The 17,506-nt window shown below is 34.9% G+C and overlaps 1 protein-coding gene across 1 annotated transcript; it reads left to right on the top strand.

The window, feature by feature from the left end:
• Positions 1-6,998: 6,998 nt before the first annotated feature.
• Positions 6,999-9,124, top strand: LOC114743292 (protein ACCELERATED CELL DEATH 6-like). Its single transcript, XM_028931494.1, has 3 exons — positions 6,999-7,992; positions 8,068-8,609; positions 8,732-9,124. The coding sequence occupies exons 1-3, from the start codon at positions 6,999-7,001 to the stop codon at positions 9,122-9,124; spliced, it is 1,929 nt and encodes a 642-aa protein (XP_028787327.1).
• The last annotated feature ends 8,382 nt before the right edge of the window (positions 9,125-17,506 follow it).

Here is a 17,506-nt window from a genome sequence, read left to right on the forward strand (position 1 = left end):
CCTAACTTTCTTAATCTAATCAAATTAGCTAAATGAGTCTTGTATTAAGGACCAGAGGAGTAACAAAATTGGATTAGAAAAAAAAAACTTAGAGCCTGTTTGGTTTAACCCCATTACAGGTCTGCAATGGTAATCAGTATTGTATTACCAGGAGAGGGATGTTTGGTTGGTCATTAGCATGGTAATATCATTTCCCATGGTAATGCTTATTACCAAAATTTTGGTAATCCTCATTCATACCTCCCCCACATGAATACCCATTACCATCCATTATATGTACGAAAAAGTCTGGTTTGCACTCAGTCTCATTTGTTTCAGTCATCTCCTTCATTCCTCCCCCTCTTACAATTCGCCGCTCATTGCACCACACCCCCATTGCCCGCGAAGACTTGACCATCATGAATGCCGTCGTCGCCATCATACCTAGCCGCCACGTCCTTGCCCCATCTCTAACTCCATGTTTTGTCATGTGGGACTAGATTTCTGAATCACACCTCTCTATTTGTGAAGAGCCAGATTAATTAGATTTTCAGGAACAGGATTGGAAGAGTTGTTGAGAGCCTCCAATGTCTTTTTTTTCTTGGGCAAAGATTGGTCTCCTTGATCATCCTTTCATGATGAAAGTTGCTTTCCAATTTCATTCACTCGTTTTACATTTTGTTCATTGGTCTGCTAATGAGGACAGAGGGAAATTTTCTGCAAAAATGTTCCTTGATCTACTGATCAGGAAAGAGGAGGGGCTAAGGAATTGTTTTTAGATAGGGCTACTTTGGTCTTTCTATTTTTGTGTCTGTTTAATTAAATACAAAAATTAACCCCTTCTTAGAAACAAACCAAACAAATTTATGGTAATTAACATTGCATTGCATAGCATTGCATTCCATTACATTGCATAGGCAAAGGGATCTTATTTGCAAATTCTATGACAAATTATGTAATGAAAACGATCAAGTTGAAATGATAGAAGAGAAAATTACAATATCCATCATTTTTTGTTACGGTATCAAACATTTGATGAAAAAGATTGTTTTACTGGATTTATTAGTATGCTTACTATTACATCTTTTCGTTTTTGATAAATACTCTTCCAGTCTTTAATATAAGACCCATTTAACTAATTTGATTAGATTAAGGAAGCTAGGTAAGTTAGTTAATTATAAGAAAAGTGATACATTTTTTCTAAAACACCATAATTATCTTTCTTAATACCCCTTTTCTTTTTCTACTTGATTATGGTTGAGGAAGTATCTATGGGGATAATTTAGAAAAAACTGATAAATATGAGAAATGGGTCTTATATTTAAGATCAAAACCAATTCAAAAATTGGGTCCTATATTAAGGATTGGAGGAGTAGTTACTATTGTATATTTGCTCCAATTTTTCTTGAATTAGATTCAAATAAAGAGAATCAGATTTTGTTGCTGGTAATAATAGTAATAATAGACAAGAGCACGGTAAGAAGGTTAAAGGTTAGCTGCCCTAGTCACAACACCGCTCCCCATACTTAGATGAGATCCCGAATTCAAGTTTGACGTTGACATATTTGTATATGTATTTGTGTTTAATTATATTAAACAATTAATAAAAAAACAGAGAGAACACTTAGAAAGTTTTAGCTGGAATTCTAGTTTGTTTTATTCATGTCCACCGTGTTCAGCCTTGATCCATGTGTAAAGCAAAATAAATGAGCTGAGACTATCATATCCATCTTGATTCACAGCATAATCAAAATCAAGTACCAATGGAATCATAACAATCATCCAACTACAAAAGGCAAATTAGAAATAGAACAGAAAATAAAAATATTGTACTCTTATAATCTTGAATTTCAGCACCACTGTACATAGCTCAGAGTGAATCAAACATTTGTTTATACCTTTAATTATGCACCCACAAGGGATCCAGAGAGACAGGTTTCTCAGTTCTTGTCCCAGAAGTCCTAGATGGAGGTGCGTGCACTGTAATCGGAAGAACCCATTCACATTTTTCTCTTCCCTCAATCAGAAGAGGATGTTCATACCTGTGGTTCAGAAAGCATATGGCTTAAAATACAATCAATGGCTAATTCAAAAGTTCAAAGTGCTTTAAAACTAAGAATGCTATTAAACCCTCTTATTTCATTCCATGAGATATCGAAACAGATGAAAGGGCAGGCTTCTGTGTTTTCCTGGCCATGCATCATGATATCAATATATATAATCATATGTTATCTATCATCACACAGTTAATTGTTGAGGGCTTAAGGGCAGCCTTCTACATGTGCAAACAAACGTTTGTTGTCAACTGCCATAGACAGCTGGCCAATTCTACAGTTGCAGTGTTAACATTTTTGTTTGACAGAGTCAAACCAAGTAAAATTGTGACAGTATGAACTTAGGTGTTTCTCGGTATTTTTATAGGGTTCAAAAATATTTTTCTCCATTCATTCAGCCAGCCCTTTGTCACAACACCAACCACACCCCCCCCCAAAAAAAACTGACTTTCTTATATGGAAAAATTATACACAGGTCCCATAGAAGAGGATTAATTCAAAAAAAGTCCCTCGAAATCCCCAAATGTTTCCTAAGTCCCCAATGACCTATGTGTAATAAATTGTAATTGTGATATTACCTATTTACCCTCATTAATTTGAATCCAATGCAATTTATTGACAAACTCAACAGTAACTGTTGATAACTCGAGGAGAAGCGGTTAACAACCTCGGCAGTACCCCTGACAACTCTATAGATGAGTTGTCAGGGGTATTGTCGAGATTGTTAACCGCTTCTCCTTAACCACTATTGAGGTTGTAAATTAATGGGAATAAATAGGTAATATTATAATTACAATTTATTACACACAGGTTCCTGGGGGCTTAGGAAATATTTGAGAATTTCAAGGGAATTTTTCTAAATTAATTGTCTTCTATGGGACTTGTGTGTAATTTTCTCTAATTTTTCCTTCTTGTATTTCATCCCTTATTATTCCTTTCCATCCTTCTGATTATGTCCTCCCTTCAGTAGGCAGCAACTCCAACCACTGTTCTGTATTTTTGTTCTCTCTCACATCAAGTCTCGTTTTCCCATCATTATTATCCTTCTTTTCTCTTTGAACAATTTATGTAGCACAGAAGCACAGAGACTTGACAACTTTCCATACTCTTTGCATGTGGATTGTGCCATTTTATTATTTGTGAATTTGTGAGGAACATGAGAAAGTGAGAAATACCTCATGTCGTCTACATATATATAGAAAATGGTTGAGTTTTAGTAGCAGTTTAAATCGTTGGGTGTGGGATATGTCCTTTTATAGTCTCCAATGAATATTGCACTGGCAAAGTTGGCATGCGCTGGCACCAGAAGCCCTAATCACAAGGGTGCCGGGCGTGCTGCCAACTACAATTTAAAACATGAAGGCTCAACATTACATAAAGATGTGAAAATTGATGGTTCAACATCACATGAACACAATGCCTAGACTGATTGATAAAAATGGGTCCAGCCGTAGAGACTAGTGCATGTAGAAACCAGATGCATAAAGGAATGGAAAATTGTGTTTTAGGGCTTAACCAAAAAAAAAAGAAAAAAAAGGCAAGGTCGAAATGCATACTTGGTCCAATCCAAATTCTTTGGAGTGGCATAAAATTCAAAACTAAGAACCCATTGCACTGGCACACGAGGAGTGGAGAATGACATTGGACTATTGACGGGGATAGAGAAAAGAAAACTTGTCAGCACCAAATCTGCAACAACTTCATAATGGTCACTCTGGACCTAAGAAAAACAAGTGAGAACAAATGTATCAGAAGCCAACATCATTAGCATATGCTCCTAGAAAGAACTTAATGGTGATATCGTGAGTCAGCTCTCATCTTCAATTTTTCACAAAGACTTGACACAGGACACTAAATGAAATTTCATTTTTAAGGGGGAAAAAAGCAAGAAGAAAACAAGAAGTAGAAAAAAAACTACTAAATTAACGTTTCTATTGCAAAGGCAACAAAGACACTAGATGAACTTTCACCACGATGTGGGGAAAAGCGGAAAACCCCTACTAAATGAACGAATCTTTCAGCCAAGGCAACATGAAGAGGCTTCAAAAAAATGCCAATTATTCTTAACCAAAAAAAAGAAAGAGCTATCTACAAAATCTGACCTTCCTCCAAGAAAATAATGAAATTCTCAAGACTGTTGCGTTAGCGGCATCAAGCATGAGAAATTAAAAATGTGCAGTTCATCAACTAAATTAAAGCTGTTAGCACTCCATAGGCCAAAAAGTAAAAACCTTTGTGATTGTGGGGGAATGCTTTCCAGAAGGGTGGACAAATCTCCGATTTACAGTTTCTGAAGTTTCGATTGTTATTGAGACCTGCATAAGCAAATATAATAGTGTTTGAAAAATCTCAAGCATCAACCACAACATAGTAAGCTTAAAGCTCCGCAGTTTGTAGACTAACCTCAAGCCATCTCCTAGCTCTCTCCTCATGAAAGAAAGCTAGAGTCCCACCCGTCTGTAACATGAACTTGTTCAGGATTGGTTATTATAACGTTTGCTTCAGCAAAATTGGTAACAAACCATACATGATTTTTATTACCATATCACAGAAGTAAAAATAGTTCATGTTAAAACTGTTTTTAATATGCGTAATCAATATAAATAGTTTCAGAAAAAAATTCATGAATATAAATGATAGAGGGAATTAAAATTTTATATTTAGAATAGAATCCAACATTTCTTATAACTCCTATATTAAAGATTAGTTGGAGTATTAAAAAAAAAAAAAGAATACCTTCGTACTAATAATACAACAATAATTAGCTACGCCTCCCCCTTTTTCCCCCCCGGAAGGCTGGAATCAGCTAGGCTCCTATACAATTTTTATTTGTATACAAGTTTAAAAATCTTGAGTTGAATTAGCTACAAACTCCAAATGCTAAATTTAAATAAATTTTTTATTTCATTAAAAGAATTTAAAACCTTGATAACTAATCACATTTTATCTTATTGTTATTACTTCATCGAGCTCCAAATGACAAACTGAAATATTTTTCATTCACCTTCTTTTTCATTCTCTTCCTCAATATCAATTCGAACTACACTCATCAAGCAAAAGAGAAGCTAATATTTTTGAACTCGTGGAAGATTATTTTCAAACCAGGAGTTTCATTTTTCTTTTTCTTATTGTAAAAATTTCATTTCGTTATTTTTTTTTGGTAATAACCTCATTATGTTTCTTTTTTTTACATCTCAAACATGATTTGCTGAATCAAATTAAGAATTTCATTTCATTTCCAACATGCATGTTCTCTTTTCATTTCGTTATTTAAACATTCATATGGAAACAAATTTAACCTCATTATGTTTCTTTTTTTTCCCATCTCAAACATGATTTGCCGAATCAAATTAAAAAACATGCATGTTCTCTTTTCTTTTCTCCCCCCCCTTTTTTTTATATTTCTCCTCCTTCAAGAAAAGAAAAGTTCTTTAAATATTCTTTATCTGGGGCTCCCCACTCGAAAATAATTTAGTATTCATTATCTCTACCAGATGGATCTATATAATAATGACCAGGAGCCACACGGGGTCGTCCTCAGTATTCTCCAACAAATTAAAGATCCACACTCACACTCTCTCTCTCTACCTACCTACAGGGTTAAGGAAATTAGTCCCTGCGACTTAGATTCCAGACTTTTCATCTAACATAATAGGCCATTTTCTGAGAAGAGACTACTTCCAGGTTCGTAAGTCCTCTCTCTCTCTCTCGTCGTTTTTGAAGAAATGGAAGCTTCTTTTTGCTGGATTTGGTGTTGAATAGAAATAAGCTCTGTATTTTCTTGCTTTCTTCTTCTTCTTCTTAATGATCCATGTTTCTATTTCTTTAAATATTACTGCTGGCACTGGAAAGTGGAAACCATTATTCTCAGTGTCTCTTGTTAGTTCGGCTGCTTAAACGACACTATCATCTCCTAGGGTTTTGATCCTTTCATTTTCTGTTAATAAGTTTTTATTTTAGCCCTACAACAATAGTATTATCTTATCACATGGAGTTAGCTACATGTATCTATGTTGTATTAATAATTAAATCCTTAAATAGCTTTTTGAGCCAAATGCTATAAAAAAATAACATTAATTATTTGGGATACTGCACCATGAAAATTATTTATCAGGGTATTGCTTCTAAAATCCATCTTAGCAAGTGCAATTTTAAATGAACTGACAAAATGAAGGTTTTCTAGTAAGCTTTTTTAGTAAGCTTTTTTGGCATAATTTAATAATTTATTTTTGTTTTTCCAGAATAAGAGAAAAAATTTTGGGCCTTTGGTCCTTTTTCGGCCCACGTACACCAGTTTTTCCACTGCCACTTATTTCAACATTTGGCCCTTGCAGACTAGGCCCATTAGGACTTCTGCTAGGTTTATTCTTGTCTTCCTTTACACTCGCTTCTTTCTCGTATGTCTCTTTTTCTTCCCCGCCGCCCCTTTGTTCGCTCTTCTTTTGACCCATTTTACTACTTTCTCAGACTTCGAGAACGCTGTCCTTTTGGTAAGGATATTGGGCGACTTTCTTCTGCCGCACTTTCTGCGTTCCTTGACCGTTGTTATGTTCCCCCGGTTCGCCGCACTCCGATTTTCTTTCCTTCGTCTTTTCTATTTTATTCCTTTGGACTTTAATAACTAAATTACATGATTTTAAAAATTTGTTAAAATTAATTAAAAACAGTAAAATTAAATCTATTTTTAAATAAGAGAAAAAAATCAGTAATGAGATAAATGATAGAAAAATTAAAAAAAATGAACAGAGAGATTAGAAAATTTTTTAGAGATAAAATTGATAAAAACGTACTTAATGTTGAGACCTTAAAGATAAGAACGAAGGGAGTATTTAATTATTAAACATTTTTTTTAATGATTATTATCAAAGAACTTTAATCTCTCTCCACTCCCATTTCACCTCAACTTCTAATTATTAAACTTCTATCGTTTTGGGTTGGCTTTGATTGAAGTGCTAGCTAGTTGCAATGGCCGATTCGGACTCTATTGAAATAACCTTAGATGTGGCTACTGAAGCGAACCCCAATGAAAATATGCGAGATAATTCGGAGCAGGAGGAAGAGAACATGAGCAGAGAAACAAAGCGGCAGTCCAGGGCATTTAGCGGCAAAGTGATGAGTGAGCTGATAGAAATGCATTTCCGCGATGATATGGCATTTGTTTGCCGCAAAAAGATGCGTAATCTGATCAAAATGCTGGAAAGTTCATCAGTTGATGGTTTTCAATTTTGTGGCAACGAAAAGATGCATGAACTGATGGAAAAGCAGTTCTGTTCATCGACTAATGATATGCCATTTCATGAAAACAGGGTACATATTATGTGTTATGAGTTGTACGAGGCGGCTTCTGATAAAAATGCAGATGCAGATAGATTTGTTTATATACTGGAGCAAGGTTGTGCAGAAAATAAAGTTGATGTGGCCGCCATTTTCAATCATGTCACTCCCACAGGTGATTCGTTGCTTCATGTTGCAGCCCAACATGGGAGTGAACAGGTTTTATGTCTTAATGCTTTTCACTATCCTAAGCTTTTGTGCCAGACAAATATGAAAGGTAATACTCCACTTCATGTTGCTGCCAGAGCTAAGAATCTTCTCGCGATTAAGAACATTCTCGACTTGGATAAACATTTCATGACATCTGAGGAGGTGGAATCTATGGATAAAATGGAGTTTATCATGTTACGCAACAATGATGGGAGGACAGCTTTGCACGAAGCTGTTTTGAGCAAGGATTATTCTGTGGTTCTTTTCCTTTTAGTTGCACAGAAGCGAAGTGATCTGGTCACTTACTGGACTTGGAACTATGATTTTAGTTGTAAATCGCCAATGTATTTAGCAGTTCTGATAAGGGACGAGGATATTCTTTATCTTCTCTTGAGGTTAATTCCAATCCCCTCAGGCAAAACCATGTCAAATGGGGACTCTCAACTTCATGCTGCAATATCAGAACGAACTAAAGGTAAGCATACTCTTGAAATAATTAACTTCATGTTTGTTTCACTTTTCCCTAATATATTTTGTTTTATACGTGAAGGTCTATTGAAAAAGATTGCTGATACAAGAATAGAGCTACTGTATCAAAGAGATGAGAACAACAACACTCCCTTTCATTATGCAGCATACTCTACTTACATGGAAGGAGTTTGTATGATGTTAGAAACTTCTCCCATGATTGCTTTTCAACGAAACTCAGATGGCAACCTTCCAATTCACCTCGCCTGCAAAGAGGGCAATGTTGAAGTGGTCAAAAAGCTGCTTGAAATGGATTGGTCTAATAATGCTGGACTTTTCTTGGATCATAAAGGTCAAAACATTCTTCACATTGCAGCAATGAAGGGACGAACTCACGGGGTAAAAAATCTAGTGAAACACCCCAAAATTCATCATGACACTATAAATGAGAGAGATGTAAATGGAGATACTCCCTTACATTTGGCTTCAAGAGAATTGCGTCTGTGGACTCTACTCCTTCTATCACAAGACCAAAGGATCGATGTGAACCTAGTCAATAACAATGATTTGACAGCTCGAGATGTTGTTTGGACACAACATAGGATTCCTGAGACACGTCAAGAGGTAAGATTGACAAGCATCTATGTCTTCTTTTTATTAACTTTCTAAAAGGTTTTGATTCTAAAGACTTCTTTTCTTAGTAATAGAATCAACATGCAAACCTGTTTGATTTGACTACTTTGCAGCTTCTAGCAAATGTAATTTTATATAATGCTGGTGTGGACGTGAAGGCAAATATGCTGAGCATGCCACGAACAACATCCATCAATAAAGAATGGAATGTAAAGGATGCAGCCAACACACTCATACTTGTAGCCATACTCATAGCTACAATGACTTTTGCAGCTGGTTTCACAGTACCAGGTGGTTTTTACTCATCGGATTGCCCAATCCCAAAACAAAAGGGCATGGCACTTTTGGCCGATCAAACCCTATTCAAGATATTCATGGCTTTTAACACTATTGCTATGTATAGCTCCATTATTGGTTCTATCATTCTTCTGTGGGTCCCAATTGGAGATCATCGTACTGCAACACGAGCATATAAGCATGCTCTGTTATTTTTGTGGCCATTATAGCAATGCCGTTGCGTTTCTGGCTGCTATACACTTGATGGTGAGCAATAACAGTACAGTTGCACACGCCATAAGTGTGATTGGATTCATCTCCATTTTCGTAATGATATTTGTTGGTTGTCTAGGATGGCTTCGACTTGATAGTCGTCGTCCCGTGCTTCGTCCGATCATAGGCTTGTTTACTAGGATCATTCTTGTTTTAGGCTATGGATGCCATGATACTTGGTATAGCGATTTTGTCAGCAAAGTCAGCCAAGTCGATCAAGATGATGCCAAAAATCAAATCAAATGATGAAGCGAGCATTTGCAAAGCGATATCAATGATGAGGTTGCAGCCAATAGTTTCCAAGATCCAGTTACAAATGTTAATTGTCATCGTTGCCCGTGCTTTTAGTATCATGATGTTCATCTAAAATTATGTGATTCTTGGGTGTGATTTGTGTATTATGTCAACTAGTTCATGTAATCTGAGAGTAATTTTATGTGTATGAATAAAAACATCTTGTTTTAACATTGTCACCGAGTTGGAGAATAAAGTACTGTTGTTTTAACATTCGTTTTTGGTAAATAGTTACTATTGTATATTTGGTTCAATTTTTCTTGAACTAGGTTCAAATAAAGCGAACCAGATTTTGTTACTAGTAATAATAGACAAGAGCACGGTAAAAAGGTTAAAAGGTTAGCGGCCCTAGTCACAACACCACTCCCCATACTTGGATGAGATCCCAAATTCAAGTTTGGCATTAACATATTTGTATATGCATCTGTGTTTAATTATATTAAACAATTAATTTAAAAGAAAAAGAGAGAACACTTAGAAAGTTCTAGGTGGAATCCTAGTTTAATTTGTTTTATTCATGTCCACCCTGTTCAGCCTTGATCCAAGTATAAAGCAAAATAAATGAGCCGGAACCATCATATCCATGTTGATTCACAACATAATCAAAATGAAGTACCAGTCGAATCATAACAGACATCCAACTACAAAAGCCAAATTAGAAATAGAACAGAAAATAAAAATATCGTACTCCTATAATCCTGAATTTCAGCACCAATTGTACACAGCTCAGAGTGAATCAAACATTTGTTTATGCCTTTAATTATGCACCCACAAGGGATTCAGAGAGACAGGTTTCTCACTTCTTGTCCCAGAAGTCCTAGATGGAGGGGCGTGCACCGTAATCGGAAGAACCCATTCACATTTTCAGGATGTTCATACCTGAGGTTCGGAAACCATATGGCTTAAAATACAATCACTGGCTAATTCAAAAGTTCAAAGTGCTTTAAAACTAAGAATGCTATTAGATCCTCTTATTTCATTCCATGAGATATCGAAACAGATGAAAGGGCGGGCTTCTGTGCTTTTCTGGTTATGCATCTGATATCAATATATATATATATATATATATATATATAAAATCATGTTATCTATCATGACAGTTAATTGTTGGAGGCTTAAGGGCAGCCTTCTATATTGTGCAACCCAGCGCTTGTTGTCAACTGCCATCGATAGCTGGCCAATTCTGCAGTTGCAGTGGTAATATTTTTGTTGGACACAGTCAAACCAAGTAAAATTGCGACAGTATGAACTTGGGTGTGTTAGAGGTAAACAGAGAGAGCAGAGAGTAAACAGTAAAGATATGTATTCAATCGAAACTCAACACAATATCCAGCATCCTATTTATAGACCACTAGTTCACCGCCCATTTCCTATTTACCTTATTGCCCTCACTAATACTTTTACCAATTTACCACATATCAATATACTCCCCCCAACAAAAGATCCTTGTCCTCAAGGATCTGCACAAAAGTGGAAATTAAAACATATATGTGGGGTAAGGCTTTCGATTTTTTTTTTAATCACAAGTTGCTAAGACTGGAAGGAGAAAAAAAAATAATGGACATTAAAACCCAAACTTGCTGCAGCTGTCCTTCAAATCCCAATTCCACCGTCGCACTTGATGCCAAAACCCAACTTGTAGAAGACCCATAATTGGTGAACGAGACCATCGCAGCATTTTTCCCCTTTTTTTTTTCCCCCTCCCATCACAGCTAGAGTGATTCCAAGGCAACCAGAATGGTGAGCCATGATTGCAGATGACAAGTGCACGCTCCTTACCCATCAAACGAAAGGTTTCACTATCAATAAATGATCGGCCCTTAACTCTTGCACACAAACCAAAAATCCATACGAGTTCCAGCCACAACAATTCTGTTACCCTACTGACATTACATGTTGCGGTGATGAGATTAATGACAAGAACAAAGGCTAAGAAGAGCACTAACTGTACACAGTAAAAAATCCCATGTATTCTACATCTGATTAATCCAGAAATTCAGTTCATTGGCTCACATTTGAGGAAGAAGCTGTGCTTTAAGCTTCAGAGATACTTACAAAACTTAAAACAGTGGATTGCCTATACATTTCATCTTCTTTAGTCAAACGGCAGAAATAACACAAATGGATTAAACTGCTTTGTGAGAAACTTTATTCAAATTAGAGAATATTAGGATGATATTTTCCATTTCTAAGTTTGGTTCAGTCAAAGAAAATTGGGAAATTGGATTAGGACCAAATGACATAGTAAAATGTTTTATTATTTTTGTCAATTGAGTTTTAAACCAACGTAGTGTGGCCGCCAGCTGTAGCTAATAATTTCTTAATATATGATGTGTCTTCTCTCGTATGACGTAGAATATATATTGACTTTAAAACCATTGGATGAATAATCTAGACACAAAATTAAAAAAAAAAAAAATTGTTTAGTTAAGCTTTCAAAGTAACGAGCTCTAATACGTGTTATAATATTTTATTGATGGTTAGTATTATAAATTATTTGTGACAATTTTGTTTAAATTATGAATGGGTTGGTCTTCCATGTTCGTATTGACGTGAAATTAAGAATAAAGGAAAGACTGATAGCATGTAGTCGTCGATGAAAAGTATCATATTGATTAGATTGGGAAAGTAAGTGTGTTTATTGTTTAATGACCAAATCATGATAACATAAATAATTTTCATCTCAATTCCCCAAGATCAAGTGATGAAAATTTCATTTTTTATTTCCTAAAAAAATTCAATATTTTCTTATAACCTGTGTAATTTTCACATCAACTTCACAAGGAATATATATAATTGACATGGAAATCATAATTCTAACCCCATGTTTGATATGAGGAAAATTGAGAGGAAGGGAAATTTTTTTTAATGAGTTTGATTTGAAAAATTGGAGAAATGGGGTTATAAATTTTGGTAAAGAAAATATGTGAGATAAAACAGTAAAAAAATTAATTAAAATTCTTAACTCTATCTTTTTAATTTTTTAAATCGAATTCATTAAAATTTTCTTCTTCCTTTCTCCCCTCAGATATAATCTGCCATGAAAAAATTTAACCAAATTTATTTAGAAGACTTAATGTTTTTGACGGTTCTGCAAAGAACGAACATGAAAAAAAGAAGTCGAAAAGGGTATTTTTATTACTGTCTATTCGTAAAAACAAGTGTGAATAGAAGGGGAAATAGGAATTGTAACGATGACTAAATGCCTAAATAAAAAAGCTGATCAATGCAGATAAATATATAGCGAGAATGATGCACACAAACTGCAACACACAAAGAAATATCTTTCTTTATTTTTGCTGTTAATTGAATGCTTTCATTTGTAGATCTTCAGTAAAAAAACAATAATATTGAATATTCGGTTCATTGATAAACAATTCAAGGACATGAACGGGTCAAAAAATCATTTTCTTAGTGCAAATGACAGAATATTGTCTTCAAAACGTGAATTCATAAGATAACTAAATAAATTCATATTGACCACACAATATTCTAATCTCTAAGCTTACCATCTAACAAACCATCATTTGTCTTATCTAGATAGTTAACACTGACTAGAACTGTTTAATGCATATATAGCATAAAGGTTTACCTAATGCTGAAACTAAGTTGAACAAGAAAATCAATGACGAGTTATCGTTCTGAATTGCATTTGATAATTGACGCTGCTAGCTAGTTGCATTAATGGCTGATTTGGGTTGCACTGATATATTAATTTTTCATGATGACGAGATGAAGCCCAAGAAAAAGTCTACACGTATTTTGGAGGAGCTAGATGAACATATGACAAGTGAGGGGATGGAAAAGGAGTTCCAAAAGCATATGAAAATGAAGTCCAGCTCATCAGTTGATGATGCACGATTTCGTGGCAACGAAAAGATGCGTGAACTGGCAGATGATATGCCATTTTGTGACAACATGGTGCACATTATGTAATGAGTTGTACGAGGTGGCTTCTGATGAAAATGCAGATGCAGATAGATTTGTTTACGTACTAGAACAAGTATGTACAAAAATTAAGGTTGACTTGGCCGCCATTTTCAATCTTGTCACTCCCACAGGTGATTCGTTGCTTCACGGTGCAGCCCAACATGGGAGTGAACAAGTTGTATGGCCTATTGCTTTTCACTATCCTAAGCTTTTGTAACAGACAAATATCAATGGTGATTCTCCGCTTCATGTTGCTGCAAGAGCTAAGAATCTTGTCGCGGTTAGGAAAATTCTGGACTTGGATAGGCATTTCAAGACATCTGAAGAGGAGGCTGAACCTATGGACAAAGTGGAGCTTATAATTAATGTGATGCAGCAATTATGGGAGTACAGCTTTGCACGGAGCTGTTTTGAGAAAGGATTATTCTGTGGTTCATTCCTTTTTAGCTGAACATAAGCAAAGTGGTCTGGCCTCTTATTGGACTTGGAACTATTATTATGGTTGTAAATCGCCAATGTATTTAGCAGTCCTAACAAGCGCTAAGAATGTTGTTCATCTTCTCTTGAGTCAAATTCCAATCCCCTCAGGGAAGGCTGTTTCAGGTGGCGGCTCCCCACTTTATGCTGCAATGTCATAATGAAATAAAAGTAAGCGTACTCCTGAAATATTATATTCTCTCCTTAATATAAGAACTAGTTGACTAATTTGAGGAGATTATGAAACTTAATAAATTGGTTTAAAGTACTCCTCGAATCCTTTATATAAGACCTAATTAACTAATTTGAGTAGATTAAGGATGTTAGTTAAATTAGTTAATGTGATATTTTTTTTAAAACATCTAAAGCATCTTTCCTTAATTCACTCCTCTCTCTCCTACTTAATTATCGTTAGGGGAATATCAATAGGATTAATTTGGATAAAATTGATAAATATGTGAAATAGGTCTTACATATGAAATCAACATCAACTCATCAATTTGATCCTACATTAAGGACCAGAAGAGTATTATATTCATCGTTGTTCTCTAAACTAATTTGCCCAACTTATAAATTGATATATAATCTAAGGATATATATATATATATATATATAAGTATTTTAAAGTGGACATGTAATGTATAATATAATTAAGTAATTTTTTAGCATTCTGAATTTTTTTAAATTAGCCAACTGAGTGTTATACTAAAGATTGAGGTGGTAATTAATTTTGTATTTGTTTTACTTTTTGCCTAATATATGTTTGTTTTTTCCTTTCCTTTTTTTTTTTGGTGTGAAGACCTATTGAAGATGATCGTTGATACAAAGGAAGAGTTATTGTATCAAAGAGATGAGAAGAACAATAATACTCCTCTTCATTATGCAACATACTTCAGTTACATGGAAGGAGTTTGTATAATGTTAGAAACTTCTGCCATGATTTCTTTTCAACAAAACTCAGATGGCAATCTTCCAATTCATCCCGGTTGCAAAAAGGGAAGTGTTAAAGTGGTCAAAAACTTGCTTGAAATAGAGCGGCCTAATGCTGGACGTTGGTCGAATAATAAAGGTCTGAACAGTCTTCACATTGCAGCAATGAAGGGATGAATTGATGTGATAAAATATCGGTTGAAGCACCCCAAGATTCATCATGATACTGTAAATGATAGAGATGTAAATTTAAATGGAGATACTTCCTTACATTTGGCTTCAGGAGAATTGTGTCTTTGGACTCTACTCCTTCTATCACAAAACAAAATGATCAATGTCAACCTAGTCAATAACCAAGATTTAACAGCTTGAGATGTTGTTCGGATGCAACGTAGAATTGCAATGACATGACAAGAGGTATGATTTATAAGCATCTATGTCTTCTTCTCGTCAATTTTCTAAAAAGTTTTGATTCAAAAGTTTCTTTGTCTTTGTAGGGGATTAGCACCAAAAGGTGGTCCCAATACACAGGATTAAACAGGATAGCTTAAAGAGATCAACGCACATTTGTGATAAATAACTAATTTAATTAATTTTTATAAATTCTCCAAATTATTTATCTAGCTTTTATATTAGAATATTAAGAAAATTAGTTAAACTGGTTACTTGTCATAAATGTGTGTTGTTATCCCTAAACTATCCTAATCAATCATGTGCATTGGATGATTGTAATTATCCTTGGTGGGAATTTCTTACAGTCAATTGGAATATTTTGAAAAAAGTTAGGAGACAAAGTGGATTAAAGTTTTATATTTAGGATTAAATTTAACTATCAACTAACTTTTATATTAAGAACCGATAGAGGTAGTACTAGCTCTAGCAGACATAACTTTAGATAATGCTGGCGTGCCCCTAAAGGCAAATATGCTAGCCAAACAAAGCATAACATCCACCAATAAAGAATGGAATGTGAAGGAAGGAAGCAACCAACACACTTGTGGCCATACTCATAGCCACAATGACATTTTCAGCTGGTTTCGCAGTCTCAGGTGGGTTTTATTCATCGGATGGTCTAATCACAAAACAAAAAGGCTTGTCACTTTTGGCAGATCAAACACTGTTCTAAATATTCACGGCTTTGAACCCTATTGCTATGTACATTTCCACCGTTGATTCTGTCATTCTTCTATGGGTCCCAATTGAAAAACATTTCTGTCTTTTTCCATTTGTTTATTTCCAATCCTCTTCCGTTTTTATTATACCAAACATCGTTAAAATAAATGTTCACCTCCCTTTTTCATGCAAACCGGACCCTATTTTTTTATATTCCTTTTCATTCCATTCCCTTAAAATTCTTTCGAAGACACGAAACATAACCTTAAAGTTTCAGGAATGGCATTTAATATGCGTTCATATTAGAATAGATCTTTTTAACTATTGGCTAGCTAGGTGAAATCTTCCTTAAAGTTAATTGACTCATTAAATAAAGAAAAGCTAAATACGTGCTTGATGTCTTGTTACGTAGTGTTGTTTATATTCTGTTCAATGACCTATGTCAGTGTTAATACTTCTTTGCTAACCTTAAAAAGTGCTGCAAAAAAATAACACGTTTCCATTGCCATTAGATGTTGCAATAAACAGATATCTCCAATGGTCCTTTTGTTGTAATTTTGTTAAGGAATCTTCTCTCTGCATATTGAAATAGGATTTACAACTAGAAGCATTTCTGACCATGTTTCCAGAAGCAGCAGTAACAAAAAGGTAATGGCTTTTGCTAGAACAGAGTTCTGAGGATTTTACTATGCTTAAAATCTAACTCTAGGGTTATAAGATAAGCCGAATTTACTTAACAAAAGAAGTTTCAGAATTAGTCTTAGTTTTCTGAAATTTGAGAGCAAACACGTCTAAAATATAATGAACTTAAACTACAGTAGATGTACTGCGGGTTTGTTGGCTTACGGGTATTATCATGGTAGTTCTTAGTCCTTTGTTGTTGACAGTTTTCCTTTGGTCTCGCATGTGTTAAAAGTAATTTACAAATTATCTGTTGGGACTTAAGCTATGCTATATTCTGATTTATGAGTTTTTAATCTGAAAATGGCATTGCAATTATATATTTACTAGTTCGGAAAAGAGGTTCAATGAACCTTTAGCCTTTTTCCTCCACGTTGTGGATTAAGCAAGGATGACATCCTTGACTTCTAGCTCACTTTTTCTTCATAAACGATGCTCTTTAAAGAGAATGTTCACTGAGTGATGAATTTATGATGAAGTGACCCTAGTGCCATCTATGGCACTACAGAGATTTCTGTTTCTTCTACCTACAACACGAGTGTAAATTTCAGTTCACCATAATGCCCTGAACTTCCTGGCCACAGGTTTTCCAGCATGGTTCTTGCAGTCACTGCTAGATGATTACTTAGATGAAGAAAATCCAGATGCTGATTAGAATAGTGCTCACGCACAGATTTACCTCTGATTGGTTGTTGCATTCTAATAAATTACTATAATTTATATGTGCGCGCGCGCGCGAAATACTTGTACATAGTCAGGTAACATTTCAGACTTGGCTTCTTGGTTAAATGTGCTTGGATACGTCATAGAACATGGGTTTGATTAATATTTAGAATTGAGAGTGTGTTTATTTTATATACTTATGATGCGAGTAATAATTTCTGGTAACAATAAGGTGCTAAAGTTATCTCTCT

The sequence above is a fragment of the Neltuma alba genome, unplaced genomic scaffold, assembly GCF_004799145.2.
Source record: "Neltuma alba isolate B1F8T4 unplaced genomic scaffold, ASM479914v2 tig00003988_pilon, whole genome shotgun sequence".
Taxonomy (NCBI): domain Eukaryota; kingdom Viridiplantae; phylum Streptophyta; class Magnoliopsida; order Fabales; family Fabaceae; genus Neltuma; species Neltuma alba.

Excerpts from the sequence above, each read along its gene's own strand:
- LOC114743292 (XM_028931494.1), top strand. The coding sequence starts at position 6,999 with ATGGCCGATTCGGACTCTATTGAAATAACCTTAGATGTGGCTACTGAA. Across the intron at positions 7,993-8,067 it reads AATATCAGAACGAACTAAAG|GTCTATTGAAAAAGATTGCT; the intron begins GTAAGCATACTC and ends TTATACGTGAAG. Across the intron at positions 8,610-8,731 it reads TTCCTGAGACACGTCAAGAG|CTTCTAGCAAATGTAATTTT; the intron begins GTAAGATTGACA and ends ACTACTTTGCAG.